The following is a 14,908-nucleotide window of genomic DNA, read 5'->3' on the forward strand; positions in this document are numbered from 1 at the left end:
GTTGTTGTTATGATAGAACTTACATTATCATTTAAAAATGTTCGATACTAGTACCAATACCATTGCCCTTAAAACGATACCAACTGAGTACCGTTTTTTTCCGGAGTGTAAGTTGCACCTGCCGAAAATGCATAATAAAGAAGGAAAAAAACATATATAAGTCGCACTGGAGTATTAGTCGCATTTTGGGGGGAAATATATTTGATAAAACCCAACACCAAGAATAGACATTTGAAAGGCAATTTAAAATAAATAAAGAATAGTGAACAACAGGCTGAATAAGTGTACGTTATATGAGGCATAAATAACCAACTGAGAAGGTGCCTGCTATGTTAACCTAACATATTATGGTAAGAGTCATTCAAATAACTATAACATATAGAACATGCTATACCTTTACCAAACAATCTGTCACTCTTAATCGATAAATCCCATGAAATCTTATACGTTTAGGCCAGTGGTTCTTAACCTTGTTGGAGGTACCGAACCCCACCAATTTTTATATTCACCAAACCCTTCTTTAGCGAAAAATAAAATTCAAGACAAAAATACAGGGTTTTGTTTTTTTTAACTGGTGCACAAAATGAACTGAACTCACCTTGTTCATAGAACACAACCAACACAGTGCATGAACTCACAACACATTACACACCTGCAAAATCAGTGTGACTTCTGCTGTTGCCGTATCCATGATAGTTTGATGAGTCAGGTGTGTCTTGACCTCTGCCGAACCCCTAAGGTTCGATCGAACCCAGGTTAAGAACCACTGGTCTAGTCTCTTATGTGAATGAGCTAAATAATAATATTTGATATTTTACGGTAATGTGTTAATAATTTCACACATAAGTCGCTCCTGAGTATAAGTCGCACCCCCGGTCAAACTATGAAAAAAACTGCGACTTATAGTCCGAAAAATACGGTACTTCATTCCATATTAATCTTGTGAAAAGAATGCAATGGGTTGCGTAATTGTCACCACTCCTCCCAGTTCAAGATATTTAGACAGATACATTTTGAAAGTGCTGAATATTTATTAAATAACTGCACAAACATGTACAACAAAGTATTATTTTGGCTGTGTAATTAGCGAGCAAGCAGCTAGCGTTAGCTCACATGCCTACGAAATGTCCAAAACGATTTACGTGACAATACATGTTTTAACACACAAAGGATGAATACTGTAAACATAGCAACCATTTATATATGACCTGAAGTTATCGAGGGTGTCCTGTTGAGACGGTTTTTTGAACACAGTACAGATCTCCACCCTTAAGATTGCTTGATGAGGTGTTTAATCATTTGGTTAGTATTCCTCGTTTTCCCCGAAATAATCTAGCCGCATTGTATGCATTTATTTGTTTCCGGCACCACAGGCGTGTAGTCCAACCACACCTTTGACCGTTTTGCTGCCGGCATCTCGGAATGATGACCAGCCAATTCTGCGCTGCCATACAAAGTATTGTTGTTGCGGTGGTGGACCAATCACGTGGCGCATTGAATCGAAAAACGCTTGTTGTTATTGGCTTGGAGCAAAACCATAGAAAAAGTTATATTTTCTTGATCTGGTTACAAAAAGAACCGATTGCAGGTATTGTTTGACAGACGTAGTTTCGATGCTACTTGGTATCTGGTTGTTTCGGTCGATACCTTTCAGGTATTAAGTACCGATACCCAGCTCTAATATACATTCAATGACAGCTAGCGCCAGCCGTCCAAATTGCTATTATTAGCTAACATCACTAAAGGCTAATGTGCTTGCATGTGTAACGTGTTTGAATAATTACGTCATTACATACGAGAAGCCGTAAGAGGTCGGGATATGCTGTGTAAAATACATTGGAAAGTTGGCGCCCTCTAGACCAGTGTTTTTCAACCATTGAGCCGCGGTGAGATATTGTGAGGTGTGCCGTAGGAGATTATGTAGTTTCACCTATTTGGGTTCAAGGGGAACATTATCACAATTCCAAAAGGGTTAAAAACAATACAAATCAGTTCCCAGTGGCTTGTTGTACTTTTTGAAGTTTTTTTCAAAATGTTACCGGTCTCGGAATATCCCTAAATAAAGCTTTAAAGTGCCTTATTTTCTCTCTCTGCGAAGACACTGGCCATTTCCCTGTGACGTCACACAGTGCTGCCAATGTAAACAAACAATGGGAATACCACAGCAAGATATAGCGACATTAGCTCGGATTCAAACTCGGATTTCAGCGACTTAAGCGATTCAACAGATTACGCATGTATTGAAACATATGGTTGGAGTATGAAAGTATTGAAGAATAAACTAAAGCTATTGAGCGAATTCATAGTCATAGCATGGCCGAATAGCTGCGTTAGCAACGCCGGTAAAATGTGCGGACCAAACGATCAGGACTTTCGCATCTTTTGACACGGGAGCAACTTAAATCCGTCGATTGGTAAGTGTTTTTTTCGCATTAAATGTGGGTGGAAGGAAACATAATATAGTTGCAAATGCATCTACAGGTTATCCATACATCTCTGTTCCATGTCTGCTTTAGCACCGCCGGTAAATAGCATGTTAGCATCGATTAGCGTAGCATGTTAGCATCGATTAGCTGGCAGTCAACATCAACAAAACTCACCTTTGTGATTTCGTTGACTATCGTTGCAAATTCATTTGCAGGTTATCCATACATCTCTGTGCCATGTCTGTCTTAGCATCGCCGGTAAAATGCGGAGACACTCCGGCACATTCAATGGGGGTCTGGCGGCAGATTTCTTGCCACTTTCGCATCTTCGGGCCAGGGGTGCAACTTGAATCCCTCCCTGTTAGTGTTGTTACAGCCTCCGACAACACACCGATGAGGCATGATGTCTCCAAGGTTCCAAAAAATAGTCAAAAAAATGGAAAATAACAGAGCTGTGACCCAGTGTTGTGTTGAAAATGAAAATGGCGGGTGTATTACCTCGGCGACGTCACATTCTGACGTCATCGCCTCCAGCGCGATAAACAGAAAGGCGTTTAATTCGCCAAAATTCACCCATTTAGAGTTCGGAAATCAGTTAAAAAAAATAGATGGTCTTTTTTCTGCACCATCAAGGTATATATTGACGCTTACATAGGTCTGCTGATAATGTTCCCCTTTAAAGATGGTTTTTGCAAACGATGTAATTATAGTCTGCAAATGATGTGTTGTTGTTGCTAGTCGGTGCTGTCCAGAGCTAGGCAGCGTAACCATGTAATACTCTTCCATATCAGTAGGTGCCAGCCGGTAGCTAATTGCTTTGTAACAGCGGGAGGCAGTGTGCAGGTAAAAAAGTATATAATGCTTAAAACAAAAATAAACAAAAGGTGAATGCCCTTAAGAAAAGGCATTGAAGCTTAGGGAAGGCTATGCGGAACAAAACTAAAACTGAACTGGCTGCAAAGTAAACAAAAACAGAATGCTGGACGACAGCAAAGACTTACCGTGGAGCAAAGACGGCGTCCACAAAGTACATCTGAACATGACATGACAATCAACAATGAGCCCACAAAGAAGGATAAAAACAACTAAAATATTCTTGATTGCTAAAAAAAAATAGAAGCGGGAAATATCGCTCAAAGGAAGACATGAAACTGCTTCAGGAAAATACCAAAAAAAAACAGGAAAAAGCCACCAAAATAGGAGCGTAAGACAAGAACTAAAACACTACACACAGAAAACGGTAAATAACTCCAAATTAGTCACGGAATGATGTGACAGGTGGTGACAGTACACCTACTTTGAGACAAGAGCTATATTGATGCATGCTTGGTTATGGTTTAAAGTCATATCCAACAATTGCAACGACTTTTTACTGTCATCTGAGTTTCATTTTTTTAATGATTTCTGCTGGTGGTGTGCCTCTGGATTTTTTTCAACGCAAAAAATGTGCCTTGGCTCAAAAAAGGTTGAAAAACACTGTTCTAGGCATCTGTGTAAATGTTGCAAACAGCCTCTTTAACTTGTGTTGTCTATCTGGGTATTTTGGGGGAATGCTTTCCATCTTCTTGTTTGTTCTGTACCCAGAAACATCTGTCTGCCATAGTTTGGGAAAACTGAGCAGGAAACCGAGACATTTACTCGATTGTGGTTTTTTCCTGTCAATATGGTGTCAGTTTTCATTTAGCGTGGTGCATGCTGCCATGTCTCGGGGCTATGTACAGTTTATTCATCATGTTTTGTTCTGATTGTGAAAACCAGTGTTGTGCAGACTTTTAAAGGCCTACTGAAAGCCACTACTACCGACCAGGCAGTCTGATAGTTTATATATCAATGATGAAATATTAACATTGCAACACATGCCAATACGGCCGCTTTAGTTTACTAAATTGCAATTTAAAGTTTCCCGCGAGGTATCCTGTTGAAAACGTCGCGGAATGATGACGCTTATGTTGACGCGTGCTTGTGACGTTATTGGTTGGAGGGGACATTTCAGCCCAGCACCACTCACGGCTAAAAGTCGTCTCTTTTCATCGCATAATTACACAGTATTTTGGACGACTGTGTTGCTGAATCTTTTGCAATTTGTTCAATTAATAATGGAGACTACAAAGAAGAATGCTGTTGGTGGAAAGCGGTGGATTGCAGCTGCCTTTAGCAACCGAAACACAGCCGGTGTTTCTTTGTTTGTTGTGAAGCTTTAACACAGAGCGGTCAAGCGAACATGTTTCTCTACGTCAACCAGCAAGTTTTTGGATGGGAAAATTGTGATATTAAGTCGGCTCTTACCGGAGACTTGAGCGGATTATGCGACCTCCTGCAGCTGTCAAAAAGGCAGCTGTCATCTTAGCTCCTTCATTGGCTTCTCTCAGAGACACTGGCGTTTACCGCAGCCCTCCGACTTTCAGGTATGACTTTATAATCTCACTAAAACACTATTAACACAATAAGCAGATAGGGATTTTCCAGAATTAAGAAAATGTGTCTAATATCTGAATTGCTCCCACTGCCGTCGCCCGGAGCCGTCGCCTTTTTTTCTCTCTTTTTTTTTGTGCTTCACTCTAACTTTCCTCATCCACAAATCTTTCATCCTCGCTCAAATTATCGGGCAAATCGTCGCTTTCTCAGTCCGAATTGCTCTTGCTGCTGGTGGCTATGATTATAAACAATGTGAGGAAGTGAGGAGCCCTACAACCCGTGACGTCACGTGCACATCGTCCGCTACTTCCGGTACAGGCAAGGCTTTTTTATTAGCGACCAAAAGTTGCGAACATTATCGTCGATGTTCTCTACTAAATCCTTTCAGCAAAAATATGGCAATATCGCGAAATGAATAAGTATGACACATAGAATGGACCTGCTATCCCCGTTTAAATAAGAAAATCTCATTTCAGTAGGCCTTTAATGTTTTTTCCATCCAAACTTAGACCAAAACGCTTTTGTTGGAAATCAGAATCGTTGAACTCTCCTCTCGCTTGGTCCGTCCTATTTTGTGTGAGTCAATTTAACTTCCTCATATTTTCATCATTTGGAACTGCATGCAGGCTGACCCATTCTTTAGTTGTATCGCTACAACCTGCAGCAATGCATCTGGCAGACATATTCGATAATTCCTTCAAATTCTGCATTCAAATATTATGATTCGGGATAAAAATGGCACCGAAACCCATATTATGCAGTATAAAATTGCCTCCAGTCTTCTGTAGGTGACGTCAGCAGGCTGATTGATGCGGACACGTTTTGTAGCTAAAAGTTGGCGTTCCAAAATATGCTGAAACTCTTTAAAAACCAAGCTTAAAATCATTACTGTGTCTGTTTAGGAGGGAATTTTACCTGTAGATATTATTTTTAGGTCATATTAGTGGTGGCCTTTGAATAACTAATTAGCTTTTTTGTCATCCTCTTAAAAATCAACTTGTATTAACATTAAAGCACAAGTAGTTACAGTCATTTTTTTGCTGAGCAAGCCCTAACCTCCCCTCACATCAGTAACCCTAACCCAGTACAGTACATCCAGAAAATATTCACTTTTTCCTAATTTTGTTATGTCACAGCCCAAATCCAAAATATAATGCATTAATTTTTGTGATCAAAATTTCCAGACTATACCCCACAAAGGGTTCTTTATTTTTTTTGCTAATGTATCGAAATAAAAAAAAAAATCCCACATGCACAAGTATTCACAGCCTTTGCTCAATACTTTGTTGGTGCACCCTTGGTAGGAGTTACAACCTCAAGTCCTTTTGAACACGATGCCCCCTGCTTGGCACACCTATCTTAGAGCAGTTTTGCACGTTCCTCTTTGCCTATTCCTCTTCTCAATCTCCATCAGGGTTGATGGGAAGCATTGGTTTTCATCCTGGATGTCTCTGTACATTGCGGAAAAAAAACAACCCCACAGCATGATGCTGCCACCACAATGCATCTCAATAGGGATGGCTTTGCCTGGTTTTCCTCCAAACATGACGCCTGGCATTTTCACTCCAATTCAAACGTTGTCTCGTCTGTCCAGAGAGTTTGGTTTCTCATTTTCTGAGTCTTCCAGGTGCATTTTGGTGATTTTTTTTTTTTTTTTTAACTAAGAAATGGCTTCCATCTGGCAACTATACCATACATGTCCTGAATGGTGGATTGCTGCGGAGATGGTTGCCCAAAGATAGGTGTGCCAAACTTGTGGCATTGTATTCAAAAATACTTGAGGCTGTAATTGCTGCCAAAAGTGCATCAACAAAGTATTGACCAAAGGCTGTGAATACTTGGATTTATGTGATTTTTTTATTGTTAATACATTTGCAAAATTGTCTTCATGCAAAAGTGTGAGTAGAATTGTGAGGACAGGGGTTGGCAACCTTTACCACTCAAAGAGCCATTTTGACCCGTTTTACAAAATAAAGAAAATAATGGGAGGCACAAGACTCTTAAAATTTATAATTAAATAACACTGTACACAGAGTTTTATTTTTGCTTTGTGCTATGTATAAACCAGGGCCCGCAATTAAATATGAAGATTTGATGTTAGTGCGGCTAGTGAGTTTTATATGAATGCCCCTTATTAGCATCAAGCATACAATTCCTCCCGATTTGTCCGGGAGACTCTCGGTTTCCAGAGTGACTATTCCCTCGGACGTCTGCTGAGTTAAACCCAATTAATACAAATATGGGCGTGCTACGATGGCACTGTCTTTAGTGCCCTCCACAACTTGCTCAAACAGTTTACCAGTCAGGTTACGTGTTGTATGTGGCTTTTGCAGACGCACACATGCGACTGGAAGGCATTCTTGTTCAACAGCCATGCAGGTTACACTGAGGGTTGTGATATTAACAACTTTAACACTCTTACTAATATGCGCCACACTTTGAACCCACACCAATTAAGAATGACAGACACATTTCGGGAAAACATCCACACTGTAACACAACATAATAATACTACCCAGAATCCCATGCAACCCTGACTCTTCCAGGCTACATTATACACCCCGCTAGCACCAACCCCCCCACAGCTCCCCCGCCCGCCCCTCCTGCGTCGGTTGAGGTGGGTGGGGTGTATAATGTAGCCTGGAAGAGTCAGGGTTGCATGGGATTCTGGGTATTATTATGTTGTGTTACAGTGCGGATGTTTTCCCGAAATGTGTCTGTTATTCTTACTTGGTGTGGGTTCACAGTGTGGCGCATATTAGTAAGAGTGTTAAAATTGTTTATATCACAACCCTCAGTGTAACCTGCATGGCTGTTGAAAAAGTATGCCTTGCAATCGCCTGAGTATTGTAATAGAGGTTTCACACGATACGTGATCGACCGGTACGCACATAGCGTCGTACTAGAAGATGTTATGGGTACTAGAAGATGTTATGGGTACTAGAAGATGTTATGGGTATGGCCATCACGGCCACCCCTAAATGTTGCTGTCCGAATGAAAATAACAGTATGCAAACCTCAGACAATTTTAGGGAACGGCGCTGAGGTCAGAAATCTCCCGGTAAATTCGGGAAGGTCGGCAAGTTTACAGCTGAGCCACACCACAGTGGTCAAAGAGCCGCGGGTTGCCGACCCCTGATTAAGTTAATTCACGTAAGAGACTAGATGGGATTTATGGATTAGGAGTGACAGATAGTTTGGTAAAGGTATAGCATGTTCTATATGTTATAGTTATTTGAATGACTCTTACCATAATATGTTAGGTTAACATAGCAGGCACCTTCTCAGTTGGTTATTTATGCCTCATATAATGTAAACTTATTCAGCCGGTTGTTCACTATTCTTTATTTATTTTAAATTGCCTTTCAAATTTCTATTCTTGCTGTTGGGTTTTATCAAAAAAAATTCCCCCAAAAAATGCAACTTATACTCCAGTGCGACTTATATATGTTTTTTTCCTTCTGTATTATGCATTTTCGGCAGGTGCGACTTATACTCCGGAGCAACTTATACTCCCAAAAATGCAGTATGTCAGGGAGTTGTCAACCTTAAACACAAGCATGTCAAGATTTAAGTCGGTGCTGTTACCTGAGGCAGAGCCAAACCCAGCGCGAGGGCTCCCACCAGTAACAGATGGGACTCGATCCACAACACGGCTCCGTCTGCACAGCCTACTGGGTAGATTGACTTGTTTGCCTCCAGGTAGTCCAGGGCTTGCACCCCAAAGCCGCACATAGTGTTGATTACAGCCTGTATGCCAGAAGACAAACACATGCAGTAACTCTTTCCTCAAGTGAAAATGACACTGTGGGATGCCTCCGCTTGAGTCATTCTGCACTGACAAGGATATCAACTGTAGTGACGGCCGGTAGAATGCTTTGTTAAAGCATGTTTACTGTAGAGAATTGGAAACGAAAGAGAGGGAAGAAAATGACAGCAGAGAAACTGGGAAAATGCAGCAAAGTTTCACGTTCATTTGATGTGACATGCAGGGACTAACAAGTACCAGAGGCACCAGTGCAGTAGCAGTCCACGACCTGTGGGTGGCAGCACTGCATCTATCCTTCAGGATTTGATCCATTGATTTTCCAGTCATGTTAAAAAGGGCTGCTGCGAATCTGTGTTCTTGGTAGCTTGATATTTATTCAATAACGGTGTGAGGGATCTACATGCCCTCTTTAGTTTTCTGACTATGTGAAGGTAAAAAGTCGTGGCGTCTCAGCAGTGCCTTTTGTGCAGAGGTCACACGACGTACATGTGTGAGAATATGTTTAATCTTGCATGCACCGGCCTTTATTTACGTCTATATTATCTGTGTGCCGACACAAAACTGTCCCTGCACTCAATATTTTCTGCACGGGCAGATGTTGGTGTTTATTGCGGCCATACTCGCCAACCTTGAGACCTCCCATTTCGGGAGGTGGGGGTCGGGGTGGGGCGGAGGCGTGTTAGGGGCGGGGGTTTGGTTAAGATGGAAGGAGTATAATTCACCAACTTGAGTATTTCATTTATATTTTATATATATATACATATATATAATATATATGAAATACTTGACTTTCAGTGAATTCTACATATATATATATTTATTGTATTATATATATAATAAAACGGCACCTATCAAATACACAGTAATAAAATACAGTTATTCTACTAACTGTACTGTGCTTGCTGGTTACTAAAAAAACCAACAACAACACTTACCTTTCACTATTTGAGTAACCTTTGTACTGCCATTTGCGTATCGGCGAGAGTCACTTGCTGTCAAGTGCACAACACCACGTAATTCATTGGCCAATCAAAAAGCAACCCCATAACGCTATAGCCAACATTCACCAGGAGATGGCAACAAACAACATAGAATCACTTTATTACATGGCTGTAACTTCCTTGTTCTTCTGCTTCATCTCCTTGTGTGTGTAGTTATTTATTAAAATCCGTAGATGTTGTAACGTGATTTATATTGTGGGAAAGCGGATGTGATAACAGGCTGTGCCCACTCAGGTCTGCATGGGGCTGGAGGGAGCGTGGCCTCCAGCACCGCTGAATTTCGGGAGATTTTCGGGAGAAAATTTCTTCCGGGAGGTTTTGGGAGAGGCGCTGAATTTCGGGAGTCTCCCGGAATATCCGGGAGGGTTGGCAAGTATGATTGTGGCTAGATAAAATACTGAATCTGGAGGCTAAAGCAGGAATTACTGCCACAGCAAAGCAAGATGAGTAGATCAGTGCTCATAGAGTGAGTGGACCTCAGGGTTGCACCGTGTTTGTGTTGCCAGCAGCAGTGGTTTCTTCAATTATCAGCGTGTGCTCTGTCAAAAATTATTATTGTGAAGCTACATCTTTAAAGATATCTGTCCTGATAACTGTCACTTAACTTGTGCAACATCAAAATAAATTGACAAATTAGAGGACAAAACCTAATTCGTTCTACACACCAACATTAACACTACACGGATGATTAGGGCCTTTGCTGGTCGTCAACATGGCCGTCGTGCTTTGCAGGTGTTTGACTGAATAACCTCATCTGTGTTTCCGCTAAACTTTTATTCAGTGGTGAGTCAACATGTCTTTGAAAATAGTTTCTTAATTCGGTTAAGCATCTTCATGGCCATGTCCATTCAAAAGCCCATAAAGATAATTGCTAATTTAGCCTGGCTTTGAACACCATCATCTTGACGGATTCATGGGTTTATTTCTAAAACGCAATTTAGGTTTATATTGTCACCGAACCTTTTCTCCAAAGATTACGTGTTGAAGAACATTTGTTTTTGCCCATTTGTTGTCTTTTGTTTACTTTCTCATTTGATGCCAACTGCGGTAAAATATACCAAACACTTTTCGTTCCCTTTTGACCTTTCAACCTGTTTTTTTTTGTTTTTTTTACATTTTTATAGGAACTTTGGATATTATCCGTAATATAAAAACATGACTATTGAACATACTAAATTGAACAAAATTGTATTTGTCAATGTGGTGTTTTCGTTTGTTGTATATACAAGTTTATTTATAGTAAAACAAAATATTTACACAACTTTTAAAACATTAAACGCCTACTGAAATGAGATTTTCTTATTTAAACGGGGATAGCAGGTCCATTCTATGTGTCATACTTGATCATTTCGCGACATTGCCATATTTTTGCTGAAAGGTTTTAGTAGAGAACATCCACGATAAAGTTCAAGCCTTGCCTGTACCAGAAGTAGCAGACGATGTGCGCGTGACGTCACGGGTTGTGGAGCTCCTCAGATCTGAACATTGTTTATAATCATGGCCAACAGCAGCGAGAGCGATTCGGACCGAGAAAGCTACGATTTCCCCATTAATTTGAGCGGGGATGAAAGATTCGTAGATGAGGAAAGTGAGAGTGAAGGACTAGGGAAAAAAAACAAAAAAAAAACTAGACGGCAGAGCGATTCAGATGTTATTAGACACATTTACAAAGATAATTCTGGAAAATCCCTTATCTGCTTATTGTGTTACTAGTGTTTTAGCGTTTTAGTGAAAGTCGGAGGGGTGTGGCAGGTGTGGTGACCGCCAGTGCCTCTGAGGGAAGCCCCGTTTTTCGACGAGGCGAAGCGAAGGCAGCCGTTTTTTCCCCCTCCTCCACGGTGGAAGCATCCAACGTTCGGGGGCGGCCGGTCGGAGGAGGCAAGAGAGTCCGCAGCTGCCTCTTTGACAGGTGCACGAGGAACGACGCAAGCTCTCCGCTCATGTCTACGGTAAGAGCCGATATATTACCACCATTTTCTCGTTGAAACCTGCCGGTTGACATGTGGTAGGGAACCATGTTTGCTTGACCGCTTTTTTCCATAGTAAAGCTTCACCGTCATCTTTCGGGAATGTAAACAAGGAAACACTGGCTGTGTTTTTGTTGCTAAAGGCCGCAATACACCGCTTCCCAACTACATCGTTCTTCTTTGATGTTTCCATACTATATGATCGAAGTTTGTGTCTTTTAATGCAACCAAACAAAAAATGGATTCGCAAGGAAAGCATATTTGCAAACACAAAAATGTGTGCAAAGAAACATATAGATTTGAAACGGAAATAAGAATTTCAAACATTTTCAAAAAATTTTCGGGATTGCACATTTTTTTTCAGGTTATGTCTCAACATCAATCTGGTGTGCAGGGCTTCTGCTGAACAGAATGTCAGATACCTTTTTTTTGTCAATCTCAGGTGATGTATATGATGCACATTGTTCAGAAGAGGCTCCGCCCACAAGATTAAAGTTGAGCGAAACCAAACAAATGATTTGCATAAAAAACGTTTTGCAAGTAGTGAAAAAAAGTCTTTAACCAACAATTGATTGGCAAACAAAACTTTAAGAAAAAAAAAAAAGTTCAAAAATTATTTAAGAATTTCCTGCAAACTTCAGGTTAATATTTGCAGTACATTCTTATCAACATTTACTGTAATCTATTGCAAAATAACAATTGATCGCTATTAATTGCGATGAAGTATTGTAATTTTTACAGCCATGTGTTGTAATATTACAGTACATTTTGATGACAGTATTTTACGCTGAAAAAATACTGTTGAATGCTGTGAAATCCTGGTCTTTTTTATTTACGGTGCTTGTATATATATTAATATTTTAAATTAATTATTTCATTCTGTTTCCAGGTATAAACGCTGCTCTCAATACTACAGTTTTCGATTAAATTTAAAGCTTCCGTACCACTGACTGTGATCACAGCTACAGCATAGCTTGCTAACATATTCGACTTGAACCAACGTTAGTTACAAGCTGTTACTTAGGAACCTGAAGCTATACAGCAAAACCCTGAGAGTGTGAACACATCTTAAGGGTAGCTGATCACGCAATTATGACCTTGAAGAAAAAGCTCTGACTGGCACAAGGCACAACAATTGTGGAAATACATTTACATGTGCCGCTAGCCGTCGGAGCAAACAAGGCCAGCGTCTTTCAGTTGGATGCTTAGCAACCACGGTGAGATGCAGTCCACAGAACAATGTCAACCAAACACATATGGGCTTTGGATTGATTGATTGATTGATTGAAACTTTTATTTGTAGATTCCACATTACAGTACATATTCCGTACAATTGACCACTAAATGGTAACACCCGATTAAGTTTTTCAACTTGTTTAAGTCGGGGTCCACAGGCTCACAGTTAGAATTGCCAGAAACAGATGACTCGGTCAATAATCTACAATCAAATGTACAAAATCATCAATTACAGGACAAGAGCGAGAGAAGGGAATATCATAATGATATAAGATAGTTCAGAGAAGACATGAACAGTCTGAGAGAGGACAACACAAAGATGCTGCTGGGATGCAACATTGCGCCAACAGTTGAATTCCAAGCAACAATATAACACAGATCTTGAGGACATCAGTGTTCTTTAGAATATCAAAGAGGAGATGGCAGCATTGCGCCAACAGTCGAATGCCAGGCAATAGTATAACATTAAACTAAGTAAATACAGTGTTATGGAAAACATCAAAGAGGAGACGGATCAGTTTCCAAGACAGAGTGACATGTAGTTAAAGGGGAACATTCTCACAATTTCAGAAGGGTTAAGACCAATAAAAATCAGTTCCCAGTGGCTTATTTTATTTTTCGAAGTTTTTTTCAAAATTTTACTCGTCACTGTCCATTTCCCTGTGACGTCACATAGCGATTCCAATACAAACAATGGCGAATAGCACCGCAAGATATAGCGCATTAGCTCGGATTCAGATTCGGATTCCAGCGGCTTAAGCGATTCAACAGATCACGCATGTATTGAAACAGATGGTTGGAGTATGGAGGCAGATAGCAAAAACGACATTGAAACTGAAGCTTTTGAGCGAATAGTTATTGACGCTATTCGCCCATGCATGTCTGTCTTAGCATCGCCGGTAAAATGTGCAGACCAACCGATCAGGACTTTCGCATTAGCACTGGATCAACTTAAGTCCGTCGATTGGTAAGTGTTTGTTTCGCATTAAATGTGGGTGGAAGGAAACGCTGGATGTAACTATTGTTTCAAATGTACATACAGGTAGCCTAAATAGCATTTTAGCATCGATTAGCTGGCAGTCATGCCACGACCAAATATGTCTGATTAGCACATAAGTCAATAAAATCAACAACACTAACATTTGGGATTTCGTTGACTTTATCGTTGGGAATGCATCTGCTTTGAGTGTCGCAGGATATCAACACATTCTTGCCATCTCTGTGCCATCTCTGTCGTAGCATCGCCGGTAAAAAACAAACGAGGAACTTTTGCATCTCTTGGAGGGAAAGGCTGGATGTAAATATAGCTACAAATGAGGCATAATGCTGCAATATGTACACAGCTAGCCTAAATAGCATGTTAGCATCGATTAGCATGCCGTGCTAATTGATGCACATTCTATGTAAATCAACTTGAATCCTTCCCTGTTAGTGTTGTTACACCCTTCGACAACACACCGACGAGGCATGATGTCTCCAAAGTTACAAAAAATAGTCGAAAAAACGGAAAATAACAGAGCTGATTTGACTCGATGCGTGTGATGTGGTAGGGAAAAATGGCGTTGCATACCGATGTGACGTTACGTTCTGACGTCGTCGCTCAGAAAGGGATGAACAGAAACACGTTTAATTCGCCAAAATTCACCCATTTGGAGTTTGGAAATCGGTTAAAAAAATATATGGTCTTTTTTCTGCACCATCAAGGTATATATTGACGCTTGCATAGGTCTGGTGATAATGTTCCCCTTTAACAACAGAGGAGAACCAAATTACATGGATGCTGCTTCAACAGAGCAACAAGTGGTCAACTTTCTGAAATCAAAGATAATTTATTGTCGCGTGCATTCCACTAAATGGTAAAAACAACACCACAATGCCAGTCATCATGGTAAAGCTTGCCAACAGGAAATCCAAAATGGCGTTGCTGAAACAGGGAAAGCAGCTGAAGAGTATAAATGTGTACAAGAACAAGCACCTCACTAAATGTAATGCTGACATTGCCAAGAATGCATGCGACTTGAGGAAGCGGGGAAAAATTCAGGGAACTCTGAGCGCCAATTGCAAGAGTACTTGTTGATGTCGCCTCCTAGGTAT

The 14,908-nt window shown here is 40.5% G+C and overlaps 2 protein-coding genes across 9 annotated transcripts in view; one reads left to right on the forward strand and one right to left on the reverse strand.

Moving 5' to 3' along the window:
* ttc38 (tetratricopeptide repeat domain 38) overlaps window positions 1-14,908 on the forward strand; it is an 80,637-nt gene that overhangs the window by 45,236 nt on the left and 20,493 nt on the right. The gene's annotated exons all lie outside the window — the stretch shown is intronic.
* The window catches only part of tspan33b (tetraspanin 33b), a 116,447-nt gene that overhangs the window by 6,826 nt on the left and 94,713 nt on the right, over window positions 1-14,908 (reverse strand). For 2 of the 3 annotated variants that reach the window (XM_061917883.1, XM_061917882.1), the window contains exon 7: window positions 8,430-8,591. The exons of the other annotated variant lie outside the window; for it this stretch is intronic. In XM_061917883.1, coding sequence (XP_061773867.1) covers window positions 8,430-8,591 — 162 coding nt within the window. The remainder of the gene's footprint in view (window positions 1-8,429; window positions 8,592-14,908) is intronic. 3 annotated transcript variants of the gene reach the window in all.

Source organism: Nerophis ophidion, linkage group LG12 (assembly GCF_033978795.1).
Source record: "Nerophis ophidion isolate RoL-2023_Sa linkage group LG12, RoL_Noph_v1.0, whole genome shotgun sequence".
Classification (NCBI taxonomy): Eukaryota; Metazoa; Chordata; class Actinopteri; order Syngnathiformes; family Syngnathidae; genus Nerophis; species Nerophis ophidion.